The sequence below is a fragment of the Hetaerina americana genome, unplaced genomic scaffold (genome assembly GCF_022747635.1).
Source record: "Hetaerina americana unplaced genomic scaffold, ioHetAmer1.1.p SCAF_14, whole genome shotgun sequence".
Lineage (NCBI taxonomy): Eukaryota > Metazoa > Arthropoda > Insecta > Odonata > Calopterygidae > Hetaerina > Hetaerina americana.
In genome coordinates this window covers 2778880-2804889 of record NW_027286514.1, presented here as the reverse complement: position 1 = coordinate 2804889, position 26010 = coordinate 2778880, and the positions used below count along the sequence as shown (strand labels likewise).

The 26010-nt window shown below is 45.5% G+C and overlaps 1 protein-coding gene across 1 annotated transcript in view; it reads right to left on the bottom strand.

Annotated features, from left to right (window-relative positions):
- The window catches only part of LOC139686388 (zinc finger protein castor homolog 1-like), a 140945-nt gene that overhangs the window by 78564 nt on the left and 36371 nt on the right, over positions 1-26010 (bottom strand). The window contains exon 2 of the mRNA XM_071583581.1: positions 3690-3817. Within this exon, the coding sequence (XP_071439682.1) occupies positions 3690-3817 (128 nt within the window). The remainder of the gene's footprint in view (positions 1-3689; positions 3818-26010) is intronic.

Below are 26010 nucleotides of genomic sequence, written 5' to 3'. Positions count from 1 at the left end.
AAGTCCTGGACGTTTTTTAGGATAAGAAGAGAGACATGGGTCTTACACACTAGTGGCTCAATCGTACGATAAGTTCCATTCATTAGTTTGTCAACAACAAATACTTTATTCTTCATTGAAAATTTATTTAATGTAGCACAATATAAAAGTTTACAAGACCACCAAACTGTAATAATGGTGATATCATTTTATGCGTCCATTATTGAACCAGGTAAGAATTAATAGAAGTCATGATGTTGCCCAAAATATATTAAATATCTCAAATTTGCTTCAAAATCTTTCCAAATTTCGACCAGCAAACCCACGGTTCTATTACTTTGAAGATAATAATGGATTGAGAGATAGATGGAGCACCTGCTTACAGTTAGTTCTCTTCCATCCCACGACCAGAGCTGTCCTTCGCCAGTTCAATTTCACTGCTCTTTCTTTACACGTTAAATTATTTTCATAACATTACCCTCATCTCTCCGTTCTCACTCCTCATCGCATCCCTCCCTCCCTCCCTCTCTCTCTCCGAGCAAGCAACCCTTGCACAGCGCCTCCCCTTTCCTCACGCCCTATTCATTCTTCTCTCCATTCGATTATTCCAAAGCATCCCGCTGTGGAATGCCCAGACTCTTGAGAATCTTTATTCTGAAACGACGCTCTTTTCTCCCTCTCCCAACCCCCTTCCACCTTTTCAGTCTCCTTCTTTTTATTCGGCCGTCCGGGGCCCCGATAGTCTTCAACTTCTTCCGTGAACAGAGAGTTATGAGAGGGCGATTTTTTATTGACGGACCCTTTCGTTCCGTCCGCCCACCTCTTCTTCCACCAGACGGGCCCAGGTATCAAGGGCAAGGGGGAAGGGGGAGAAGAGGCTCTGGGGGGGCTTTGGGGGGGGGGGTGGAAGGGGTGGTGGGAGGAGATGCCGAATGGAGAGGAGAGATTTCGCTTCGGATAAATAGCCCTCCATCCTATATCTCCTTCGATCTCATCCCACTTACTCCTTCCTCTCTCTCTCTCCCTCTCAACCCTTCCGTAAAAACCAATGCAAGGAAAATACCGAGAAACAAACGGAACGCTAGTATGTTCTACATACACCCTCTTGACTCCAATCTCAGATGGAGTTAATTCCACATATCCGTAGCTTTGCCTCGCCCTCCCCGCTCGCTTTATCTCGCATCATCCTTTCTCACCCTCGGCATGTAAACTTGGAACGGTGTTTTCGCGTGGCTGCTGCATTTTATCGCGCTAATTCAATGACGCTTGCGGTCGGGAACGATTAAATACTCGGTACGGACTTATAAAGAAATTATCGCAGCCACTTAATTGGTGAAACGTGTGTGTGTGTGTGTATATATACACACACACACACACACACACACACACACACACACACACACACACATATATATATATATATATATATATATATATATATATATATATATATATATATATATATATATATATATATATTATTAGGTAATCTACCGGTTAAGGTAGGTTTTTGGATGGAAACAGCTAACAAATACACATTTTGGGAATCCTAACAAAACACAAAATCCAGTCTCCTACTCTAAATCAGGTCCCTCTTCGTCTCTGAGTACTTTCTTCCTCCCTTCATCCCGTCCAACATCTCTATCCTGTTCCTTCCCTTACCTCGTTTGCCTAACATTCTCCCCTCAATTACAGTCTTCAACATCCCACTGCCGGTCAATACCCCCTTCATCCACTATTCCTGCCTCCAGGGGATTTCTCCCAGCAAACTCCTCTCTTCGCCCACCATACCAAGTACTTCCTCATTTGTTTTCTTCTCTGTCCATTTCACCTTCTCCATTCTTCTCCACACTCACATTTCAAAAGCCTCCAGTCTACGTCAATCCTCCTGCTTCAATGACCACGTTTCCGCGCCGTACATAGCTACGCTCCATATCAGAGTCTTTACTTAATATCCTCACTCAACGTCCCTGTTATCAACTCCCTCCTCCTTGTGAAAGCCTCTTTGCCTAACGCAATTCCTCTTCTCAAGTCCCGACTACTTTGACCGTGTTGGTCCCAAACACTACCAAGATACGTAAACTTTTCTACCTGCTCTAGTTTTTGCCCTCCTATTTAAATGTTTAGCTTAGCCTTTTTCTTTCTAAAAAATCGCATAACCTTTGTTTTATTAATATTGATTCTCATCCCATACCTGTCGTACTGAATTTCCAATACATTCAGCAATGCTTGCAAACCCTTGGCTGACTGACAAACTAAAGCTTGGTCATCCGCGAACCTAACTGATTTTACAAATTCCCCGTCTACTTTCATTCCTACCTCCAGTTGTCCCATTGCCTCTTTAATCATTTCCTCTACATACAGGTTGAAAAGCAACGGTGATAATGGGCAAATATATGTATGTATGTATGTATGTATGTATATATATATATATATATATATATATATATATATATATATATATATATATATATATTTATATATATCTCCGCATTTAATGGCCATGTTTAAGTCTTGGCAAAACTTCCTCGCGGGTTAATGAGATGAAAGCCTACCGAGGAAATATTCCGAAACTCTTACAGGCTTCTACGCCCTCAGATATATTATTCATTCTTCTCTCCCAACTGTATGCGCAGTTTGTCTACCTACTCAGGCGGTCAGACCTTGTGAAAGTCCACCACCATTTGGACATTTTCACTCTTCCAATATATTCGAACTGTTGACCTCTCCAGCAAACGGATCGCACGCGATTAAATTACCGCCCGCTTATGCGGAATGCCTTTGTCTTTTTTTTAATATTCACGCCTTCCTTCCAAAACGCTAGTTTAATTCTCTTCCCCGATGATTCCATGCATGCGAAATAGCCAAATATTTTTTCCCCCGGTGCATTCGAAATGGTAATCAAACCCGCAGAAAGATTTTACGCTAACGTCTTTCGTAACGCGCTTTATTTCCCGAAAAATAAAACACCTCGGAGAGAAACACGTGTGACACGAAAACGGACGTTATTGAGGGCAGGGGTTTAAAAAAATATTATTTCCAACTCGAACCGAAGTTGTGCTACGGACGCCTCTGGAGACCCAAACGACTGGGAAATGGGAGGTTAATGACGGCAACACCGAAATTAAAGAAAAACTGAGCAATTTAATTCCGCGGGGAGCGAGAGGGAAGGACGGGAAGTGATGGATCGAATCCGACGCGACAACTAGCGGCCCAACCCCGAAAAGTTCGAGAATTCAAAATGCAAGACGCAACGGCGAAGGAATTGAAATTCAAATTTTTAACGAAAGGAAATGAATTCCAACCTTAGCCTTTTATCCTCTCGTCGGGAGGGCGAAATATTGACAAATCTGAAATTTTAATGCAACGCTATTCATATTCATGAAGAGTGTGCATGGGGATGGGGAGGGCGGGGGATGGGGCGGTGAAGGGGAAGGGGTGGTGCGGCGGGAGGAGAGCGGGGTGGCACATGGAGAGAGAGGAAGGGTGGGGGCGGAAGAGGAGAGGGAGGAGGATGGTGAGTGAAAGATTACGGGTGGAAATGGGCAGACAGGTTCGGGTGGCGGCGGCGACAATTGCCGGCGAGTGTAGGCGAGGGGTTGAGGGGGGTGTGAGGGGTGTGGGTGTGGGGGGGTGGGGAAGGCAGGGAGGCAGGAGTTTGGGAAAGTTGGGGGAGGGAAGACGGAAAGAGGGAATAAAAGGTCACCTACCCTTGGATTTCCCATGATAGAGTTGGGTGACAATCCTGCGAGTTTTGCTACACTATCAGCCATTTTGTGTCGGATGTTGTCAAACTGCTGCTGCCCTCCACATCCGGCTCCTTCCGACTGCGTCGAGCCTGCAAAAGAAAACCGAGAAAAGGTCAAATAGGTGAACTGGTAAAACTCTGTCCCAAATCTTATGGGTTTCTAATCACAAATAACACGATTGCCACAAGCAAAAAATTTAAATTCACACGGACAATAAAGGGTTTCATAAATCAATACTATATAGAATTCGATACACCTTTGTCAGCACCCTACGACGATGACCTCTTGACTTAAAAAAATGCCAATTCAACACATGCATTGGTCGAAGAAAATCACTTCAATGTGTTGCAGTAGTTACAATAGAGGTAGCATAAAAAATAATCAACATTAAGGCTATAAACATCTTGCGTATTCCAATTGACTCATTATAGAATCTCGTTGCAGCTCGTAATTTTTTCACATTCTCATCAATATCTGCGTCACACAGATTTTTAGGAACGCGTAATTATTTTTAAGAAAGATTTGATTTTCGTAAATCATATAATACTTGTAGCAATGCATCCTAAGAGACAAGAAAACAAAGATCAATCGCAAAAACAACTACGATATTACATAACACATAAACGCTATATTTGGGCGAAAATTACATTTTTATTAGAATTACCCACCTTCTCGAGCATAAAATAAACCATCCAGACACTCGGAAGGCATGCACACCCCGTTTTGAAATCACATGTGGGTACGTCAACTGACGTGAGCACGACTAGGTTGCATTTCCCGCGACCACGTCCTCTTGAGGATGAGGAGGAAAAGATCGGAGCGAAGCATGCGAGAGGAATGCAACAGTGGAGCAGGACGTCTCGGCGACGAATACGGTCGAGTCGGCGAAACTGACGCGGAAGAAAAACTAAACGTTTCCCTTCTGGGAAGAAACGCGCGGCGGGGCGACACCCGCGCGTATAAGTAGATAAGGTAAAGGACTCGGAAAGGTGTGAGAATAATGCCACTCGAACATGCATAGGAGAGATTTGAGAGAGATAAATGCCTGCTGTTGTAAGGCAACGGAGTTCAATCGAGGGAGGATGGGCGGGGCGGGCAGGGTGTGTGTTTGTGTGGGGGGGGGGCGGGGATCGCTCCAGAACAGACCGTTGAAAATGGCGGAAACGCATCCAATCGCGGGAAGACCTTTAAATGAAGTGAGCCTCTCCCGACGCTATCATGCGCATCCGTGAACCCGCCGCATGATGGACCGACGGAACGAGACCGCAAAGATTACGGTGCCATGCGTGTCACTCACGCACGCACTGTCCTATAGTATCATCGAGGGAATATCTGCATTGAAAATTAATGAAAATGATGGAACTAAAACGAATGAAACAATTTAGGTCCTTTGAGGGACCAAAAACCTAATTTTGACGCCATGCGCAAATATTGATTGGTTTCCAAAAAACAAGTGTTTGGGCAAAATCTTTTGAAAATCCTAATTAAGTAATTGAGTCGTATTGTCAACTAATTTTGTTGATTATACGCTTGATTTTGGACAAAATTGCAGAGAAAGTGAAAAAATGCAACCCAACTTATAGAAAACAGAGAAAAGAATATTTATTTGGTTGCCCTGATTAGTTAAAAAGGTAAAGGTTGGAAGAAACAGCACTCTAAGTCAACAACGATCTTCCAAATTACGGTTGAAAAACCAGATAATTTTCGATCGAGTTGGTTTCATTCCAAATTTAATAATTTAGATAACATAAAAAGATCATTAGATATCATCATAAAATTTCCAGAAAAAAACCATAGAATAACGCCAACTGAGAGGGTTTGGAAAGACTAGTAGAAAATAGATGCTTCAACACTTCAATAAAATTCCCCGATGATATTTAAATGAAATTCCCGGGGTAAATGAACAATTTTTAAACGAAAACATCTTCAAAGAAGAACTCGTTTTCAACGTACTAAGAATAGTTCGGGAGTCGAAAAGCACAAAAGAGCACAGCTTTTTAGACTTCATACAGCAGAATAATAGCCACGACGGACATTTGTCTTCAAAACATCAAAGTCGCATTAAAATTTTTTAGAGTGCACACTCATTTCCCACGCAGAAGATCGTCGTTGATAAAAGCTGAAGGAGTCTTGGGTACAGCTTTAAAATCCCATCCCCCTATTTAGGCGGGAATCTCCTGAAATTGGAAGGAGGAGTCTGATACGCTTCCATCAAAAACGGACGCTATCCGATTCTCCCCTGCTAGAGCAGGGCGCGAGAGGGGGGATAGGGGGGGTGGGAGAGCAACAGGTGGCGCTACTGCGGAAGTCCCCCCACGGATCTACTCCCTCCCCAACCGAAATCTTCCACCCCACCCCGCCCCGCAGCCCGTCTACACTCTCGCCCGCCGGCTCATACTCGACAGCCGCCGCCCACGCACAAAAACCTTAACCTCACCCATGGCGGCCTTTGGCGGGCGGAAGGTGGGGCGGGTTGCGCGTCTGCGCGCCAAGCCCCCTCATTCCTCCTCCTTAACCTCCCGCCCCCTATCCCGGCCCCCAACACGGAACGCTGCTGCTGTTCCTACCTCTCTCGCCTCCCTCCCCCTCTCCAATCCCCCCTTTCCCACAATTCCCACTTCCTTCCCCAAAGCACACATCAACAACAACCTCGCCCCTACGAACATAACACTTTTCCCTAACTCAACGAAAAAACCCTCGAGACCAGACACCAACGAGACTCTCTTCCCACCCCACCCCCCTTTCCAGACCAAGAATAAAGTCAATAAATGGGCGAATTCCTCCACTGTTAGAACGGCGGGCCGCCCGCCCCGGCCCGCTGGCCAGCCTTTTCTTCCTTCGAGTGGTAAAAAAAAAGCATGCTATAAGACATTTTTCGTTCCCGCGTGGCCGTCCCTTAATCTTCCAAGAGGTTCAGGACATCTAAAGTGATCATCAACATCTATTTTTAACGAAATAATTTGTTTATTGTAATTTTGGTATTCTTCAGCGCATTCCATTAAAGGTTAGCATTGAGAAACTGCAATAGGGCCTTAAGAACCACAAAATCATGTCAATTATGAGCGCTTTATAAATAATGATTTCCGCGAAAAAAACGAATACTTGCAATGGAATGGCAATCTATCAAATGCTTATATTCTAGGTGTCCTCATTATCATAGGTACTGCTAGCTACGGTTGGCGCTGGTATTTTTTGTAGTTCTCATGTTAATGGTGGATAAATAAAATAAATCGAGAACGAAAGGTGAGATGATGTGCCCAACGACATACATGGACCGCATTATTATTATTATTATTACTATTTTTGGTAGTCTACCATTTAGGGTAGGTTTAGGATGGACACAGGCAGGACAATGGTACACTTCTTCGCCTCTCTCTAAGAAAAACAACCTGTCACCCGATATTCATTACAATAAAACCTCAGACAATTCTGCATACTTCTTTCCCCCTTTCATTCCGCCCAACACGCCTATCCCTTTTCAACCCCTTCCTCGCTTGCCTTGCGTTCTCCCGTCTGTCACAGTCTTCAACATTACATCGAATATACTCTACATCCACCTTTCCTACCTCCTTTGGATTTATCCCAACAATCCTCTCTCCCAACTCACCATGACTACTATCTATTCGTTTATTCTCCTTTCTGCCCATTTCACCTTTTCTCCAAAGCCACATTACAAGTCCTCCACGCCTATCATCTTGATTCAATAACCAATTTTCCGAGCCGTACAAAACCATACTCCATACCAAAGTTTCCACTAATCTTTCTTTGATCCTTAGTCAGTGTAGCTGTAATCACCGCCCTCCTTGTGAAAGCCTCATTGACTAACAACATTCTTCTTCTTATGAACGTAGTACTTTGGCCAACTTGGGTCCAAAATACTTCCTGTTCTAGTTGTTGTCCTACCCCAAGCTTACCGTTTAACTTAGCCTCTCTCCTTCTGGAAAACATCGAAGTTTGTTTTGCTAACTGCTTTGCTTAATCTCAATCTCTTGGCTGATTGAAAATCTTGATCATACGCCGATCTAGCTGATTTTATGAAGTCCCCCACCTATTTTCACTTCATCTCCAATTCCTCCCATGCCTCTTTCACCATTAATTCCACATGCACGTTGAAAATCACGGGTGATAATAGCCACTACTGACTTATATCTCTTCGCAATACGATACTACCCATTCCTACTCTCCATCCGACACGCACCTGAGTAGTCTCTGACAAAGGTTGCGGATTAATCACATGTCCCTTCTATATACTCACATCTTTTAAATATTCAGTAATTCTACCAATTTTACTCAATCGAATATAAACTCAAAATCTAAGAAACGAAAAACGTATCTTATTAATTTAAATTACCTTAATACCCTTTCTACCTCCCAATCAAGTATGTACGCACCTAATCTATCGCCATCTACGGCATATTCTCTTTCTACGTTCAAGCTAGCTGGCCTATCATCTTTATCATTTAGATCATCTTTGTTTTCTTTCCAACTCTCTCGAATCTTCTCTGGTTTATTACTTATTTAATATGCACGAGTTTTCCCTTCTTACTCCCTCACAGTCCTTTCACCTTCCTGCTGTACAGTGCACCATTTTCAATCCTTCCTCAGTAAAATGTTCTCATTCTCGCACTTTGTCTTCCACCTCGCTTCTTTCGTCCGATCAGTTCCCCGCTTCGGTTTATTTTTTTCTTTGTATTTCCTTCGTCCTCATTCTGTGTTTAAACCTTTTATTTCATGCCCTCGTCTAGCTTCCTAATCACCTCGGCCGATTCAGCCTCTACAATTAAATACTAATAATATTCCATCAATTTGCTTGCTCTATATTTACCGCGCTTCTTCCTGACAATATATTTGTTCCACCTCGCGCAGGTACACTTCCCCTCTCCTCTTCATTATAATGCGATGAGACGTTAATCATCCTTTCAAGAGATTTAACATATTAAAACCGGCTTCAAACTTCATATTCCGCTGTCTTTCAACATCCCGGAAGAATTAAGAAGTAATAGTTCTTATTTTCTCTTAGTCATGCCTCTCGGATTCATAGAGTTTATTTCATACTCAAGATATTGTAGGTATGCTCAGATTAAGTGTTCCTAGTTCATAACCATAACTTGGTGTTCTCACCCGAATTAATGTGACCTTAAGTTAGAAACAGATGAGCTTCACTCTTAATTCTAAACGACAAAAACAAGGCAGATGTTGTTGCGAAATAATGATGCGCAAATTTCCATTTGTTTGTCGACTTTATCATTTACTTAATTTAAAAGAAGATTTTCGTCTACGAGCTATGCTAGGAAATTAGAAGAGCCTCGTCTCTCCAGCTTCCACCAAGCCTGTCTACGCCGATATAACTTGAAGCGAGCGCGCATTCATTCAAAGACCACTTCTAAAATCATCAATAGCAAATATGGTCCGCCGAAAAACGTTGATGCTCACGTCTTCCTGAAAGCATTCAGCGCCACATTTATATTCTTTCCCGCGGATTCCTCACTGTTATTTCCGTTCCTTTTCTCCCGCGCCCGCCTAACTAACTCCCCTCACTGCCTCAACGAGCCGCGATCATTGGAACTCCGGAAAGCCTCATTCGGCGGACATAGATCTGGTCATCCAAGAAGGGCCGAGTCAAGTGGCTCGAGGGTCAAAAGTTGCTTCTGGGAAAATAAGAAAAAAATATGTGGGAATACGTTAGGATGAAAGGAACTAAGATGGAGGCGGGAGATATATAAAGACAGGATTAAGGGATGGATACCCCGGGTGGGAGCGAGATGGCAGACGGTGGGTAGGAGAGCCCAGAGTATAGGAAGAAATGGAAACGGGGGCGGAAGAAAGGGTGGAAGGGTGAGTGGGTGGAGGGGCGGGGGACGGGGGTTAAGAGTGCGTGTGACGCGAAGGGGGCACCATCGAGTGAGCGGCGGGGAAGAAGGCGGCGGCGGTGGTGGTGATGGGGCGAAAAAACACTCCCCCGAGATGGCCTTCTGAAAGAGATGAGGAACAAAAAAATCGAGCGGCAAAGAGGGTGTGGGGGAGGGAGGTCGTGTGGAGGTGGGAGGGGGAGTGTGGAGGGAGACGCCACATAAGATGATGAAGTGGATTGTGAGGAAAAAACAAAAGAAATAAAAGACCAGAGTTGAACGGAGCAAAAGGGTAGAGAGAGAGAGTGAGAGAGAGGAGGAAGGTGGGGCGAGGGTGGGGCGGGGGGGGGGTGGCGGAGGGACGGGAGTGGACGGGGAAGAAAGCGGGAGGAGAAATGATAAATGAAAACTTCATGAAAAATGGTGGCCGAGGGATCGACGGCAAAATTAAAAGTTAATAGTTTAGGCCGGTTGGGAAACCCGTAACTAAACAAAACTTCTTATTGGTTCTCTTCCGACGAAGGAATGAAAGTCAAAAGAGGAAAAAATTGGAAGCGATGATGCACACCGTACACCGCTCTCCCTTCGGGTCGCATTTTCCTCTACGGTGAAGGTGTTACCTAAGAGGGAGGGGGGGGTTTGGAGGCTTTTCGCTTTCGAATGCTTTTATTTTCTCGAATTTAACGATCGTTACCGTCAAACCACGGGAGCGGGCAATAAGGAAAGTCAGGAGGTAACAAATGGAAGGCAGTTACGCGCCCTCAGGGAGCCTAAACAGAAGTGAGACACCATATGCTAACCATTTGTTTTATATTTATACCGTTTTAACTGATGTTACGCAAATATTTCAAGATTTACTACCACTATATTGCAAATGAAGTAACTATGGTTACGCTATTAGCAAGGAATGTTTCGGAACCCTCCACATCAACTAATGGCGAACAAGTTAAAATACACATGACGGATTCGTGACACGATAAGAGATATAGCTACGAGGACGAGCCGGCTAGAGTGGCAACGCACGCACCAATAAGAATTCACCGCACAGGCCGTGAAACGGACTCGGGATTACCATTCGGACCCATTCCGAGTTGCCCACGAGGGAGCGCTTCGAACGCCATACCTCCCTATCCCAATGAAATCAAGCCTAATGTGCAACGTAATGACCCAGGCTAGTTATTATGCCTATAAGTTAGTGCAGGCAAGTCGGACTGCAACCGTAAATCTTGGCATGATACGAAACAACGAGAACTGGGGATGCAAGGGGGTGGGGACCGGAGTTAAAAATAAGAACAAAAAACAGGTCCCTACATCCCATAGCCGTGCTTGGAAGACAACAGAGCGAGCCAAGGAGGAGGAGGAGGGGAGGGTTGGGATGAAAAATTACACAATTCCGTGAACTCCCCGATGAGGAGGTATATTAATTATGGGCCCGGAATTAAAAATGAAAAAAGGGGGGGACATTAAAATAATCGAGTCGGTACGTGTATCTCGGACAGGGGAGGAGAGCAAGAGTGGGGGAGTATACCCGAGTATATAAGTACGCGCATGTATACATATGTACCAATGTGATGTGCGCGAGGGAATATGGGGGAGAGGGGATGGAGGGCCGAGGTCTGGGGGAAGGGAGCTGCCCGAGAGGTGGAGGGAGATGAAGGAAGGGTTAGGGAGGGAAAGGGGGGCTGCCCCAGAAGGATAGAGCTGCAAGACGACCCGGAATACGGGGAAGATCCCAAGGCCAGCAAAACTCACGACTGCTTAATATCTGGACGGGAGTTTCGTGGAGTCGATGGTGAGAAGACGTTCTTTGGGGGTGGCTAAGGAGAGGGGAGTGGCGAAGAAGGGTGTGTGTCAGGGGGGGAGGGCGAAAGAAGTCCTCCCCACCTCTCGCGGGGGGGGACTCCCTTCGCGGTCAACTCTGACCCCTGCGGACGGTTATGGCTCCCCTCGGGGGGCCGTGAACGGTCAGTGGGGAGAGGCGGAGAGAACTGGAATCGGAGCGGAAGAGCTTGGGGGGGGGGGGGTACTGGGAGGGCTCTATCTTTGCCGAGGCGGACTATTGCGTGGATTCGTGTATTTTCAAATAATAAATTGGCACGCCAGATAGCAAAAGTTGTATTTATACCCGAGTTGTGGATTAATCAGAACAGGGTAATACTCCGATGGTGGCACATCTAATTTTTTTCACCAGAAAGGCATGGCGTTCGCCGAACCACATCCATTCTCATGAGACCGTGATGGATGTGAAACAAATGTATGATTGATTTATTTTTGTTACTTTTACAGTTAGACAGAAATGGCGTTGTGTCACGACCATATACCTAATATTTTGCAAGCGCACCGTCGAATATTCGCGTATGCAGAGATCGGGAGGTTTTGGACGCGGTTAATGACCGCTGCCTATCGGGTGTCATTATTGCCACCGCAGCACAGTTTTAATTATGGGAAGGGAAAAACGTCAAGGGAATCGGTTATGCTAACTAAACACATTCCAATTGCAAACCGTGGGGATGAAATTACAGACAAATAATGACAACTGTATGAAAAGCATGACGACTTGCGAAACATCCGCACCATAAACATTTTCCACATCTACGTATTAACCTGCAAGGTACCACAGAGATAAAAAGCGCGCACATTTAGGATACTATCAGGGATAGTTCGTTATGACAAATAAGTAGGCTAACAAGTCATTTTAAGTTTTATTAGTCGAACCAAATTTAATATACTACAGTGATCAGACATTTTTGTGGGAAGACAATTCCTTACATCGGTTTTAGCTACAGTCTGTATCCCGTAACCTCTCCTTTGGCCTCAACACAGTTAGAGGATAAGTGAAATGCCTGTTAGAAAGGTAAATGGAACCGAATTCCTTCCCAATTGAGTATATAATAAGAAAAAATAGGCGTAAAATACGAGCTAACACTTTGTCCAAAGAGCGCAATACAATACGACATGTGCCATGAGCTCGCGTCATTTTATAAGTTCAAAATAAGATGGAATGGTAAAGAAAAAAGTATCTAGGATTCATCGAGAACATATTTGCATTTTTAAGCATTAGCTAAACATACGAATAGAAGAAACGATTTTGAAAAAGAATGATGTCTTTCTGTCGCCCCACGAACATTTTGATTTGTTTATTTTCCCCCCGCCTTTCCTCTTATTACGAGGCGAGGTAGGCACCGAACCTAAATTTTAATATTTTACCGCGGGAAGGTGTGAGAAAGAGCGAGGGGCCGGCTGCAGCAGGGATTTGAGAGTGGGGGAGATTTCATTATCTGACACATCCCGGGCGCCCGGAGTGGATTCCGATGGAAACCGAGAATAATGGCGCGCAGGGCGTTGGCGGCACTTTTGGAAATGCTGCTCTTCCACTATCCGAGACTGGCAAAGAGTGAGAGAGGGATTGAGGGTGATAAAAGGGCGGGGGAGTGTCCGAGAAAGGCGAGGAGACAGCAGTGCCAGTGGGAGGAGTAGTAAGGAGAAGGAAAGGGATGGATGATGATAAGGAGAAGGGAGTTGGGCTCTGAGGAGGAAGAAAATGAGAAATGGATGCGAGGATGAGGGGGGAGTGGCAGGGGCGGGGGGAAGAAGAAGACGGCATTAAAGCAGAAATGCGAGGCAGGGGGGGGAGGGGGCTGGGGGATGGGAGATAAATGGACCGCGGCCGGGCAAATGGACGGTCGGTCACGGAGTGCTGCCCGGGAACGCCAATTTTCAAGGAGCTCTCAAAGCGATAGCTTTACACGATTACGGAGTTGACCACATAATTTTTTCGCCCTTGTTTGCTAATCGCGATGTCTGCTGAATCCGGACGGACGGAACCAAGGAGGCTGGAAAACCTTGGACGGCACTCTCCAACGAAAACGATGACATTTCCTCTTGCTGGAAATCTCTCGTGGACGAATGACGATAGCTGTCACACGGCGTTAGAGCTACGAAGCATGCGGAAATTTCAAGGCAGAGAGGTGGACGGGAGCTTCGCCGACGTGAATTAAATCGCTCACCTATTCCGAGCGGTGAGGCAATTCAATCAGCAATCTGAATTCCGCCGCTGGAAATCGCCTTGACGATTTTGCTGGTTTCGGATCAAAATATCGTGAAGGATTAAGAATTATCGAGAGTGAAATATTTCGTTCATGACTCTTTACCTTAGCAACATGTTCATACAAAAGAAGACTTTGTGAGGGTTCCCTCACTTACTGAATCATATTCCTCTAGTCAAACGGAGCACAGAGATTTTCGTAAGAATACTCTGAGGCATGGGTGGGGAGGGAATGATAATTCAAAAATAGCACTATCGGAATGCCCGCCCATAGGAAGCGGCTTGCACTCGGCGGATGAGAAAATAAATGACGCTCGATCGACATACGGACTCTTGAGAAACGTATACGCCAGGGCTCAATCGACTGAATGGTTTGAACTCAGCCACATGGCTAGAATCTGCAGAATAGGCGGGGAAGAAGTAATAATAGAGAACAGGTCATAGTTCTTTCGGGAGAGTTCACGAAAAATAGGCGAAATAGTACGCATAAGAATTCTAGCACCCGACCCGAGGCACGAAGCTTATGGATGTTAATGAGGAGGGGCCGAACCGCAAGATTGTTCGAGACGATCCCGTCGGTGAACCCAGAGTGATTCGGATGTCCCACAAGTCGGATGACGGATGCCGTTCTCATGGCCGTTTGCTCCTCGCCTCACCCCCCCCCCCCCAAAGGACTTCGGTGCCATCCTCGGCCCCGTAGGCCCACGGGAAGATGCCCCGATGGGTTGGGGGGAGAGGGCTGGAGGGGCGGCACGGAAAACTTTTCACGAGGGGAATGCGCTCTCGCTCGATTAGAAGGCCGATAAGTTCATCCGAACAGAAAGGGACCGGGGCCGCCCTTGGCAGGATATCAAAATTATAATTTTCCATATCTTATTCTTTCAAAAAAGACTCCCTTATGCTTCTCAAAATTCATCTTCTCCCCCTCCTTTCTCTCAAGGGCTTACCTTCCCCCACACCCATCCTGTCCCCCGCTTGATCCGACGTCCCTTCTCCCCCCACCACTTTGTTCACCTCCGTCAAAATCACCATTCCCCGGAGGAAAAATGCGTATCCGACCGACCGACCCCCCCTCCCCCCAGCCCACGCCCTCCCTCCCTCGCCACCCAACCCCAGAACGGGACGAAAAACAAAGAGTGAGATCGAGAGCGGCGATGCCTTCGAAGAGGAGAGGTCCCGAGGAAACAATGTCACGCGAGATGACGATTAAAATCCAATTGAAGTCGTTTTCTCGAGTTGACCACCACGAGGGTTGTAGTGGAGATCGATTGGCCTCTTCTTTCATCATCCTTCTTACATTCCCTCCTTCCTTTCTCGCCCCTCCTAAACTCCCCGGACACCGCTTAGCAACAGGAATTCCACAAAAAAATCTCTCTCTCTCTCTTTCTCCCTCGTTCACGAAATTTCGGGTCGTTAGAGCAAAAATTATGGGAGCGCGGAGGAGTAGGGAGGGAGCGTCATTCACCGAGAGCTAAACAAGAGAGAGAGAGGGGTAATGGCTGCGGCTTCCCGGCGACGAATGCCTCAATCGACCGGAAATAACGCTGGAAGAGGCAAAAATCCAAGATATAAATACGATGGTGGTGGCTAAATTGAAGGGAGCGCGCCCTCTTTACCACCGGACATATTTGAGGGGCGAAGGCCAGGAACGCATTAGTTAATTACGTGAACCACACATAACGAACTGATTTCAAAGACCACTCCTTCGAGTGACACCTGCTGAAGCACAGGTGTGGTGGGTCTTTCCGTAGTTGCTCCCAGAGGAGGATCTACTTCGTGGGAAGATATTTCGCAACTGAATATTCCTTGCTACTAACTGTCACGGTTTAATTTCCTATCACCAAAATTTATGCCGGGACCTCATTAATTTATTCCAGATTTTTCTGAAAATATTTAATCATTATCATTTTTGTCACCAACGGGACGAGCTTCCATCGAGCGACCTTCGCTTGGTTTTTAACAATTAATTCAAAATGATGGTTTGCATAGCCAATAGCGTCTATCTCTTTATCTGACGTGCCTCTTAAACTGAAGTCAAGACAGTGGCGCAGAGCATTAAGTATCAGCATTTCCGACCAGGGTCATTCCATGCGCCTCAAGCCATTTGAAAGCCGTCCCGAATGACACTCGAATGTTTCCCACCGGCTGCGAAGAGACCATTCATTGTGTGTTCCCGGTGCCTTGTTTCCCAGTTAAAAACGTGGAGAATAGGAAGGGCACCCTCCTTAGTGGAACCGTCCTTTATCCAAGTCACCCCTCGACCTCTTATCCTTTCTTTCGGTGGAACTTAATTCCATTATTGAACACCGAAGGATATACCGCGGGGACTAATCATAGGACTGTTATAATCCCGTGTCTGGCATATAAAAAGAGCATCAACGCATTTTCTAGAAAAAGTGGAATGGTAGGGAATTTTAAGGGAAGGTAAGCTCACGTAAAGCTCATCGGCGACGCGGAAGTAAATTGATTGGATAAGCACAATCATGTAAATAGTAACTATTAAAAACTTTTTATCGGGGGATATGTAAGATATTTCTCGTTACCAAATGAAATCCGCACAGGAATTAATCCCAGCCGGTTTCTCAATTTTTTATTGCGTCAAAAATGAGAGAAATACTCAACCTCCCCGCTCCAAAATAGTGCGTTTCCGTCGCTATATTACAGTCGCAAATCAAATAATGAGGATAAAACTTCCAGCAAAAGAGAACACAAAAGAGAAAGACAGACACCTGCAAGGATTTATGCGAGCGCGTCCTACAGAAAACGAAGCATAAAGAACGGAATTAAAACACCTCCCAGCACGATATCCCCGAGACGGAAAGATATTATACGACTACGATTTCACCGACATGAGAAGGACTTGGGAGATATATTTCCATTCCTTTCCGAGGATTACGCCGACTTTTGAAAACCGCATGTGTGCAACAGTTAGGAGGAGTAGGTAACACCAGGGAGGGGGGTGGGGGGGGGAAGATGGAATAATAATTTAACTTCTCGAGGAGTAGACGCTCGTAAGTAAAGCAACGCGAAGAAATGCGCATTTCCGGTTCTATCTGTCGCCTTGTTAAAGAGTCTTCTTCACTCCCAATCTCTCCTCCTTTCTCTTCGCGCTTTTTTAGAAACTCTCCACACGACACAGGTTCTCATTAAGAAGAAGCGGAGGGAAGCAGGGAGCATTAAATGGAAAGGAATGAGGGAATGGCGGAGCAACACGGTCTCGCCTTTGCAACTGCCACGCGCCTCGGGGCTGGCTCAAATGAGAGATCGTGCTAATGTGAGGAGTACACACGCACACACAGGGGAACCGTGGAAAGGGGGGGGGAGGGGAATGAATGTAAATGGCTCTGCTGGCACTCTCTTCTCCGCATCCACTTTCATCGCCGGCGCCTTGGGAGACACGGGGAGAGGAGAGAGTGCATGCGAAAAGATCGGAGTGAGAATGCTCGGGGCACGCCGGGGCAGCAGAAGAATAAGAGGAGTAGTGGAAGGAGCCGGAAACGAATTCCCGGAAGATCAATGAGCCCCATTTCAATGATCTTTCATTCCTTCGTTAAATGCAAGAATAAAGAATATATACCGGCACGGTTTACTTAAAGCATGTCCTTTGGCATAGTGTACACATCTGGGATTAAATTTCACAAGAAGAAGAAAACTGCATACGGGTCTAAATAAAAAACAAACACGACAGGACTTCCCGATATCTTGTCTAATTTCGTCGCTGCTTGAAAGAGTTTTTTTTACCGACTTGGTGTGATGTTGATTTGTCACTCTTGATGATATGGGATTATTTAGTTACCTTGTTTAACAAAGTCATGACCATAATAGGTTATAAGACCTGGACGGATTACGCCACCGGCAGACGCTGAGAGTAAGTCATGCTGGTGGTCAAATCTTCCAGAAGATTAAGGCACAAGAGGCTAGCCATTACAGACGGCTCATCGTATTTACCGGAGGGACTATTATGGGCAATGGCATATGAAAATAAGTGCCTTAAAAGTTGGAATCTCTAATAACTGGCAGACTGCATTGCTTCGTTACCAACTCGTACGATGACTAAGTTATTCTTAAGACGAACGCCAGGAGAGTAAAACGCGCTCTGCCTAACGGGAGGTATCCGAGGCGCCTTCCCCACTTGCTTCTTTCCTCCGAGCCATCGAGAGCGGCACACCAGTGTGATTGCATGCGTTTGCATAATACACGTAGGGTGCTTCGGCTGCTTTTCCTTTTTTTTCCGAGGACCGGGTCTCTCGCAATGACTAACGTTTCTTTTACATCCCTGTCAATCTTACACCGAGATATGCCTGTAAAAAAGTAAATGGAAAAACACCGCTAGATGGGGAATCGCGATCAATTATAGCGCCATTTGCACAGCATGGTAGCGAACTATCTTCCGGGGTTCGCCACCATTGGCTTGGTTTCTTTCTTTCTTTACCCCTATCTAGCGGCTCGGGAAAATGGAAAGAGGGAAGGGGGGGGGGTGGAAGGAGTGTGGAAGGGCGGTAGGCAAGTGGGAAGGGGGAGTGGGAGGGCGTAAGCGGGAGACACCGATGACAAGTGAAAAACGGAGTGGCGCGAGGTTGTCGGCCTTCTTCTCCCACCCATCCCATAATCCCCTTCTACCATCTTAAAACTCCCCCTTCCTCCTCCTCCTTCCTCATCCCGCCACTCCCCATCCCCGCCTTTGCAAGAGTACAGTAATTCCTCCCACTCCTAAATTCCCCGTAAAGGCGTCAGCGACTCAACTCCATATTTCCAAAGACACACAATCACCCTTTCTCTACCTCCCCATTTTTTCGCCTACTCAAAAAATTTCCTGCCTTCTTTCTCCCCTTTCTCCCAGCATTCGCAAGCGATGGAAGAGAACACGCCTGGTTCGATGCGAAACGGTATTATTATACTTCCCAAAAGCACGGCATCTCTCTAGATGAAGAATCGTCCAGAGCCGTCACCATTTCCTAATCTAAGGAAATTCATTTGCACGCTGGCCTATTTCCCTCGTCACGTTTTCCGAGATTACGGGTTGACTGCCAGCACGAGCGCAAGTGCGGCCGGGCAAAGCTCGACACGCACTCCTTAAGACCGCTGGATCCTGTTTGCTTTACGCATGTAAAGTAACGAGGGCATGAGGTGAAAAATATTCCCGCACCACTCCTGATATACGTAGTGACCAATACATCAACAATGGATAACCATGGCCTTAAGTCAAAAATGAGATTTCTTAGGTACGTCTCCTTTCCTCAATAATTAATCCTTACCTGTTCAGGATAATAATTGTTGGTAGTAATAAGAAACCGGTTATTTAACCACTTCATTTGTGAGCGACCTTTGAAAGATAAATAAACTCGAGGCAGCAAGCAGGCTTAATTCGTGAACAAGCTCAGAACCGAAAGTCAAGTAACGTGGTAGAAATTTCAAAGAAATCTTGGATTTGAATTTTCATGTAAAAATTAATGAGGGCTGTTAATGAGATTGAGAGGCTCGTAGTGATGGCAAAAATTGGAATTCAAAACCTTTAAATTTTTCCAATCATATGAAGAGACAATTAAATTTCTTTTATATTATTTACTAGGTTTTCATTCTATAAGACAAGACTTCCAGAACAAAAAGATAGGAGATTCCGATTAAATCTCTGCTGCTGCAATCCATTAATATTGGTAATTATCGGATCCTCGATAAATTAAAATCCTCAATAGCGCAAGCTGGTCGTTTTTTTCCTGATTGTCCATGTACCGTGTGCCTGTGCTCTCAATCAGGAGTTTATTTATTAATTTGAATAAAAACATACTTGACATTAACACATTGAACTAAGATTTCCACTCAATAAATGTAGAAACAAAAGAATTGAAATAATCTGAAAGAAATAATCTTCCCCATCACCTTAGCTTACTTAACGCCATCGAATAAGGGAACACATTGGTCCGTCTGCCGAATTCCGAGGAGAAACACTTCAATGTTTACACTCGAATCCAAAGCTTTCCAGTTTTAAATTTATCAAATAAATATAATATTAAAATTCACAATGATTAAGTTATGAAGGAATTTTTCACTTGAAGGACCCCAAAGGCCCATACATAGTCGCGTAAAACTGGTATAAAGAAAGCAAATCCACATGGACAAGGTCAGTAGGATACCCGAGCTAATCTTCGGGCGTAAGAGCCAACTGAATTGAAAGCCTATGCCTTTTAAATACCTGATGGATTTCGGGAGATGGTAATCAATTCAAGGAAAGACTTTTGATCAGAAGAGAAAAATACAAACATTTACTCGGGCATCCAGCAGAAACGCACTAACTTATGGGCATAAGAAGTTTTCTGTGCTTGTTATGTGAATGTGGTCACGCAGTGAAATGTGGGCATTATCAAAATCAGAGGAAAGATGCTCGGAAGCGAGGAACGTTTGACAAACAGAAGAATAATGGATGAATAGACAAAGAGTTAGGAAGTCCTTCGAAGGGTTGCGGAGAGGGAAGCGAGGGTATTGACGGTAAAATGGAAGTCTAGACGCATTCTGTGGAATAATTCTTAGCAGAAGGCTAAAACGAAGGCTCCCGTGGAAGAACAGAGGGGAACGAAAGGGATTAGCTACAAGACACGTTGGAATATGCAAAAGTATGTTGAAGTAATGGCGTTGAACAGCGCCGGTAAAAACCAAAATTTCAGGATTTATTACTTTTGGTGGAGACACTTGTCAAATTTTACCGAGGATGAAATCATCTAGGCCGGAAATACCTTATTTCCCGGCCCGACGCACTGTGATTTTTCTGGATGGAATTTAGAAAAAATACTTGTCAGACAGAGAATATCAAAGTATTTTGACGTCAACACTTAATACAAAGACAATTAAGTTGTCGCATTAAAATATAGCATCTACACGTATATCATTAATTAATCATAGAATGTTAGAACTTCGTAATCACTGGGCCAAAACTCCTTTCAGCTGCCTTGTTTCTGTGTTTTGAAGCATAATTCACGAATTCAAGTTGAAATGCAATATTGTACGGCATCTTCTCTATTAAGATCCCATGATCTGCCAAGAGCTCCTCGAACATATGAGTGAGAACCCAATTTTTTAGACAAACTTCGGAGTAAGTGTTACAACAGGCAGCATTCTGGGCACCGCTTTCCAGAAGGCGCACCAGTCGTGGAAAACCCGATGGCGATATGTGGATGCACAAGGGTGTCACTTCGAAGGCTTTTGAGTGAATACATCAATTCTGGCAATTAATTTTTTTAATCGACTCAGTCCTGCTACTTTTGGGACAGACCTTGCACGGTATTAACTCTCGGCAAGCAAATACCGCAACGATTTCGGATAACGAAAACCCAGTCCCATTCACGAATTTTCAAGTAGCGGATCTCCTACGAGTCCACACTCGCGAGGGAAGGATTGAGAGACGGACGGGGGCAAAAGGGGGGGGGCGAGGGGAGTAGTAACTCTGTCTTGAGGAGCACGCAGCTCGGCTCGATACACCCGAGTGTGTTTTGCTTTTTCCCTCCTCCCGCTCCCACCACCCTCGTGTGCGCGCCCCTCGCGTGATCTCGTCAAGATTTCCCCGGCGCGCCACGGCGGCGAATGAATTGCGAACGCCTGGCCCGGCACGAGAGGGCCCCGGGCTCCTGCACGCCCCCCTCCACCCCCCCCCCCGGGATTAGCTCCGCAAATCGATTTGAAGCGACCGTCTTCTTTGTGTTTTCGTTTCCAAGTGCTGATTAACGGAAAAATAACTTATTCGAATATTCGCCTGCTGGTTTTCTCAATTAAAGCCAGACTTATGACACGCTTTCTCGTCACGAGATGTCCAGAAGAAGTGTATACCCAAACCACCCCACTACCATGTTCTCCACAAAAAGATCATACTTTCCGACTACACACGACTAGAGCACATCAATATATACAATGCAATGCTAATTTTTTAACTTTGAGTTCGAGTCCCGTAAAATCATGTCCTTCTGAAGTTCTTGAGTCAAGACTCGATGCCTGACCTAAAAAGATGCATGTCATACAAACCAAGAGGTTAATTAACTAGACTAAGACAGTTGTACGCCCATATTGCACAAATCAACTATAAAAAACTGATATCTATTCTATCTCGTCAAATTCAAACACATACAAGTACTTGTACACAGATTCATTCAGTGGCTAATGCTTACATTTTAACATCAGTAACTATCGTGATTTAACATTCCACATTGATTCGTAGATATCTGCGTGCAACCAAGAAATTGTTACGTCACTGCTATGAAAATAAGTACCCATTTCGGTTAAACGAACCACTTTAAACATACAAAAACCAAGTATTTCCTGTCCATACTTTAATAATCATGGGTACTATCCACCTTTAAAAATAAACTATATCAATCTGTTAACTACATGATTTATTTGGTCGCAGCAATTTTGATTTTCGTTGTTTTGCTAGGGATTTAGGCCTGTATTCGACCGAAAAACTATCAATAAACACGTTTCGTATGGGACAATCTTGAGTACGTAGCAATTTCATTAGCTAATGCCTAACTTTAATTGAAAGTGTTTCATGTTGGGCGAGCGAGAAACATGCGAGATATCCGCTGATTCGAGTTGACAGCAAGTTGATCCTTGGACGACTAGCAACACAAGAATACTACTAATCGACGAAGAAAACGGAAATCCGAGAGAGAGAGAGAGAGAATGCGAATGTGTCCCGAAAGGATGCCAGAGGATTCCACAGCGGCGTGTTTAACGGTTTCCGCGGATGTTTTGTCGAGGGAACCCTTTTATGCTCCCGCACGTTTCCCACGCCGTCGGCGAGGATGGCACTGCCGAGGGACAGGGGAGAGGAAACACGCGAAGAAGGACGACTTGATAAACAAACGCAGAAACCGAATCTAAAAGGCCCCGAACACATAAAAGGTAAAAAGAACGCAAGAAAGGACCCCGATATTCGAGGAACAATGGAAACCCTGGCCTCTCGCGTTTCAATCGTGGCCGGGGAATCGAGGGGAAGGGGAAAATACACGAGGATCAGGGAAAACGTCCCGCTCCGTAAAGGGAGAAAAAGGTGAGAAATTTTTAAGTTTGAAAATAGACGCTAAAAGGGGTATAACGGTTACCCTTTTTCGTAGAAAAAATCGCTATTCCATTTTTTTTCAGCCCAAGTTCTTTTGTGGGGACTTCTGGGGAAGGAGGGGGGAGGTGGATAGGAAGGGTGGTGAGGGTTATTTGCCGCGAGGGACATAGGGGCGTATCTAAAGAGCCGTGGGGGGGACCGGAGAGGGGGAAGGGGGTGAAGGGAACGGGGCCGGTGCGGAGGTGGGAAACGGTGCGTCAAGGGAATGGCAGATTCCCCCTTGGATGGTGAGCTACAGTCATTTTAAGTACCCCCGCCCCGAACGAGAGACTTTTCGAGATTTTTTTTCCCGAAAAAGGGCAGGGCGAAGGAGTCGTCGATCTCGAGATGAAAGGAGTTGGCATCTGCTGGCAACAATTTCGTGCCTTCGTGCTTCGGGCCCTTCCGAGCTTTTTGAAATTCTATGACACGTAAGGTTTCATTAATGTGAATTCGTTTTATCCAAGGAAAAATCTCCCGCAGACCTCGCTCCACGCTCTCTCCTCGCTGTTAACCACGCCATCCCGGGCTTGAAATTTGCGCTACGTCCGGATACTGTGCAGATATCAATACATAAAAAAATATCACCAAGATAAGCTGAAATAATTCGCAAGGGTCGAGTTACCTTAAATCTTGACTTGCTCTTGCGCTTATCATTTTCAATGAGAACACACACAACTAGTAGTTGAAATTTGCAACTAAGAAAACTTGCAGGTTAATAAAAGAGTAGCATTGTATTAGTAAACCTAGTATATTTTAACAAAAACTTAATTACGCTACACCGGCATCCAGCGAGAATCGAAACGCGTGGAAATTTCCTGAGAAACGTACAACGTCGCAGGCTGACTTCAGGCAAACGTGACAAATTCGTGGGCGAAATCAGGGATCGAGTAAATATTCAAATAGAAAACAGCGGTTAACTGCACCGTAGGCATAGTAAAATATTAACCACCTTATCATGGATGCCATTTGAATTTAAGGTCGGAACAGATGAACGTATTTTTGCGTGGTCAACATCATAATTTTCAAATGAATTTGACTAGGTTATGTAAGTTAAAGCTCATACTATATGGAAAAATAGCGTGCTGAATGTCTTAATGTTAATAATTTTCCACTTCTTAGAATGACTTTACCGAACAATTGGATGATATTATCATATTTTCAATTTTAAAATACGGATAACCAATCGTAAGGGATTGCGTACGTACGTCGGCGTTCTTTCAATACGAATCAACCAAATTAAATATAACGTTAAAGTTAACATAATTTTCGTTCAATTCAATGGAGGAAAGAAAACTTGGCGCATCGGGATGCAAATTTAAATCCCTGGGTGGGTCTCCGACATGCACGCCCAACCGCTCGTCGTCTGGGTCGACTTTCAAAACTGTCGGTGAAATACCCGCGCCCTCCCGAGGAAGTAGTCGCCGGGAACAAGGGCGGCAACCAGGCGAGGAATATGCCCAACCAGATATTCCTCCGACAGGGAAGATTACGAAGAACGTACCCAAAATTCTGAACGGTTATGGCAGTGGAGAGAGAAAAATCCCGTGACTTTTTCGTGGGAAAGAAGTGGAGGGAGAGAGAGTAAGGGCATCAAGATTACGAGGGGAAACGGGGGGCGATATGGTTTTATGGCGGGGCTCAAAGGGGAAGATATGTCACGCGGCGCGGAGTGGGGGTCTTGCGCGGCGAGAGGGAAAGGGGGTGACCCGTCTTACCTCCTCCTGCGGGAGGAGGCGTGGTGGCAGGGTAGGGACGGAAAAGGGTGGTTCTCCAGGGTGCGAAGGGGGTAGTGACGATGAAGAGGGGTGCCCGCGGAGTGATTGTGAAACGGGTGAGCGGGGTTAGGAGGGAGGGAGGGATGGGATGGCATAGGCGGGGCAGGTGGAAAAAACTAGAAATGGGCGAAAAAAACTTGGAAAAGTATAAAAGGGTTCGGGGGGGCATGAAAGGATAGCTGCGTCCGGGTGGGAGAGAAGGGTAACGCGACACCCTTTACCTGGAAATTCCCTTCCGCAAATGGCGCTCCTAGAGAAACTTCCAGAGGAAGGGGGGTGGGGAGGAAATGAAACGACGAGGCCCCAGGGGCAGGGTGGAGCAGGGCGGAGGGAGGCGGAAGGGGCGGGGGAGCTCCGGACGCCGGGTGCGGAGACTAGCCAGGGTTTCGAGGAGGAAAAAGGGTTTTTAATCCTTTTTTCCGTTGGGTTGAAAAAAGCCCACCCTTTGCCCCCTAAAAAATGTGTGTGTGTCTATCCATCTTGCCGCGCCTACGGATTTCTGCCATAGAAACGGGGCCGGGTGTGGGGGGGGGGGGACGACATTCTGTTTCCCGAAACGGGAAACGCATTGAGTGCACTCGTGTGCGTGCGCACGAAGGGAGAGAATTAAAAATTCCCACGGAAAAGGAGCGTTATTCTCGTTCGGGAGGAGGCGAGCAAATAAATGCGCGGACTAAGCGGCTCCGAAGGAAGAGCCCGCCCGCACGCCCGACACCCGGCCCACATCCCCTTTATTTACCTCGAGACGTCCCACGAGAGCGAGGATGACAGCCGGGAAAGGAGTCCGTTTCCCACACTTCAAGATACACACACAGCTTCGTGAAATAACCGCCCACGACTGGAACTATATTTCATCCATTTTACACACACTCTTTAAATCTGCCTATCGAACTCCTTCGACTAAGAATGGTTTCACTACTCTTTTGACTGCTCTTCATGGTAACGCACTCTCTCTCTCTCTAAATACAAGTGATACTACCGTTGAAATCTCTGCTTTACAGGATATCGGCAGTAAACCGCGTGGTTTGAATTGAAAATTGATTAAAAACCGTAAACACAGTTATAAACCCGAAGGTCGGTTTGGTATGTGATGGCGAGTTTATCCATTACTACCAAGCCCAACTGCATGTGAAAGTCACACATTTTGGTAATGAGAGTGGGGGGGGAGTAAGTTCCTTTTCCTGTGACGCCTTCGGTATCCCAGGAAGTTCCGGCAGCCGAAAAATAACACAGATCTGGCAAAGCTACGGTGCCTAGAAAGGCGTGCTCGGGAATCGAGCCCCGGCCCTCCGCTCAGTAGTCTTTCGCTGTACCCCTGGGCTACCACGCCTGGATCCAAATACTTTTGAAAAATCTTTTTTTTTCAACTTAAATACATAACTTTAAATCAGTATTTTCCAACAAAGCTAATCGTTCCCACACAAATACTTAAGTCTCACTTTTGGATAATTTATCGGTAATCGGCCCTGCAATGAAGTTTAGTTGTAGGAATAAAAATAAGGCAACCTTAGATATTTAATTATCCGTT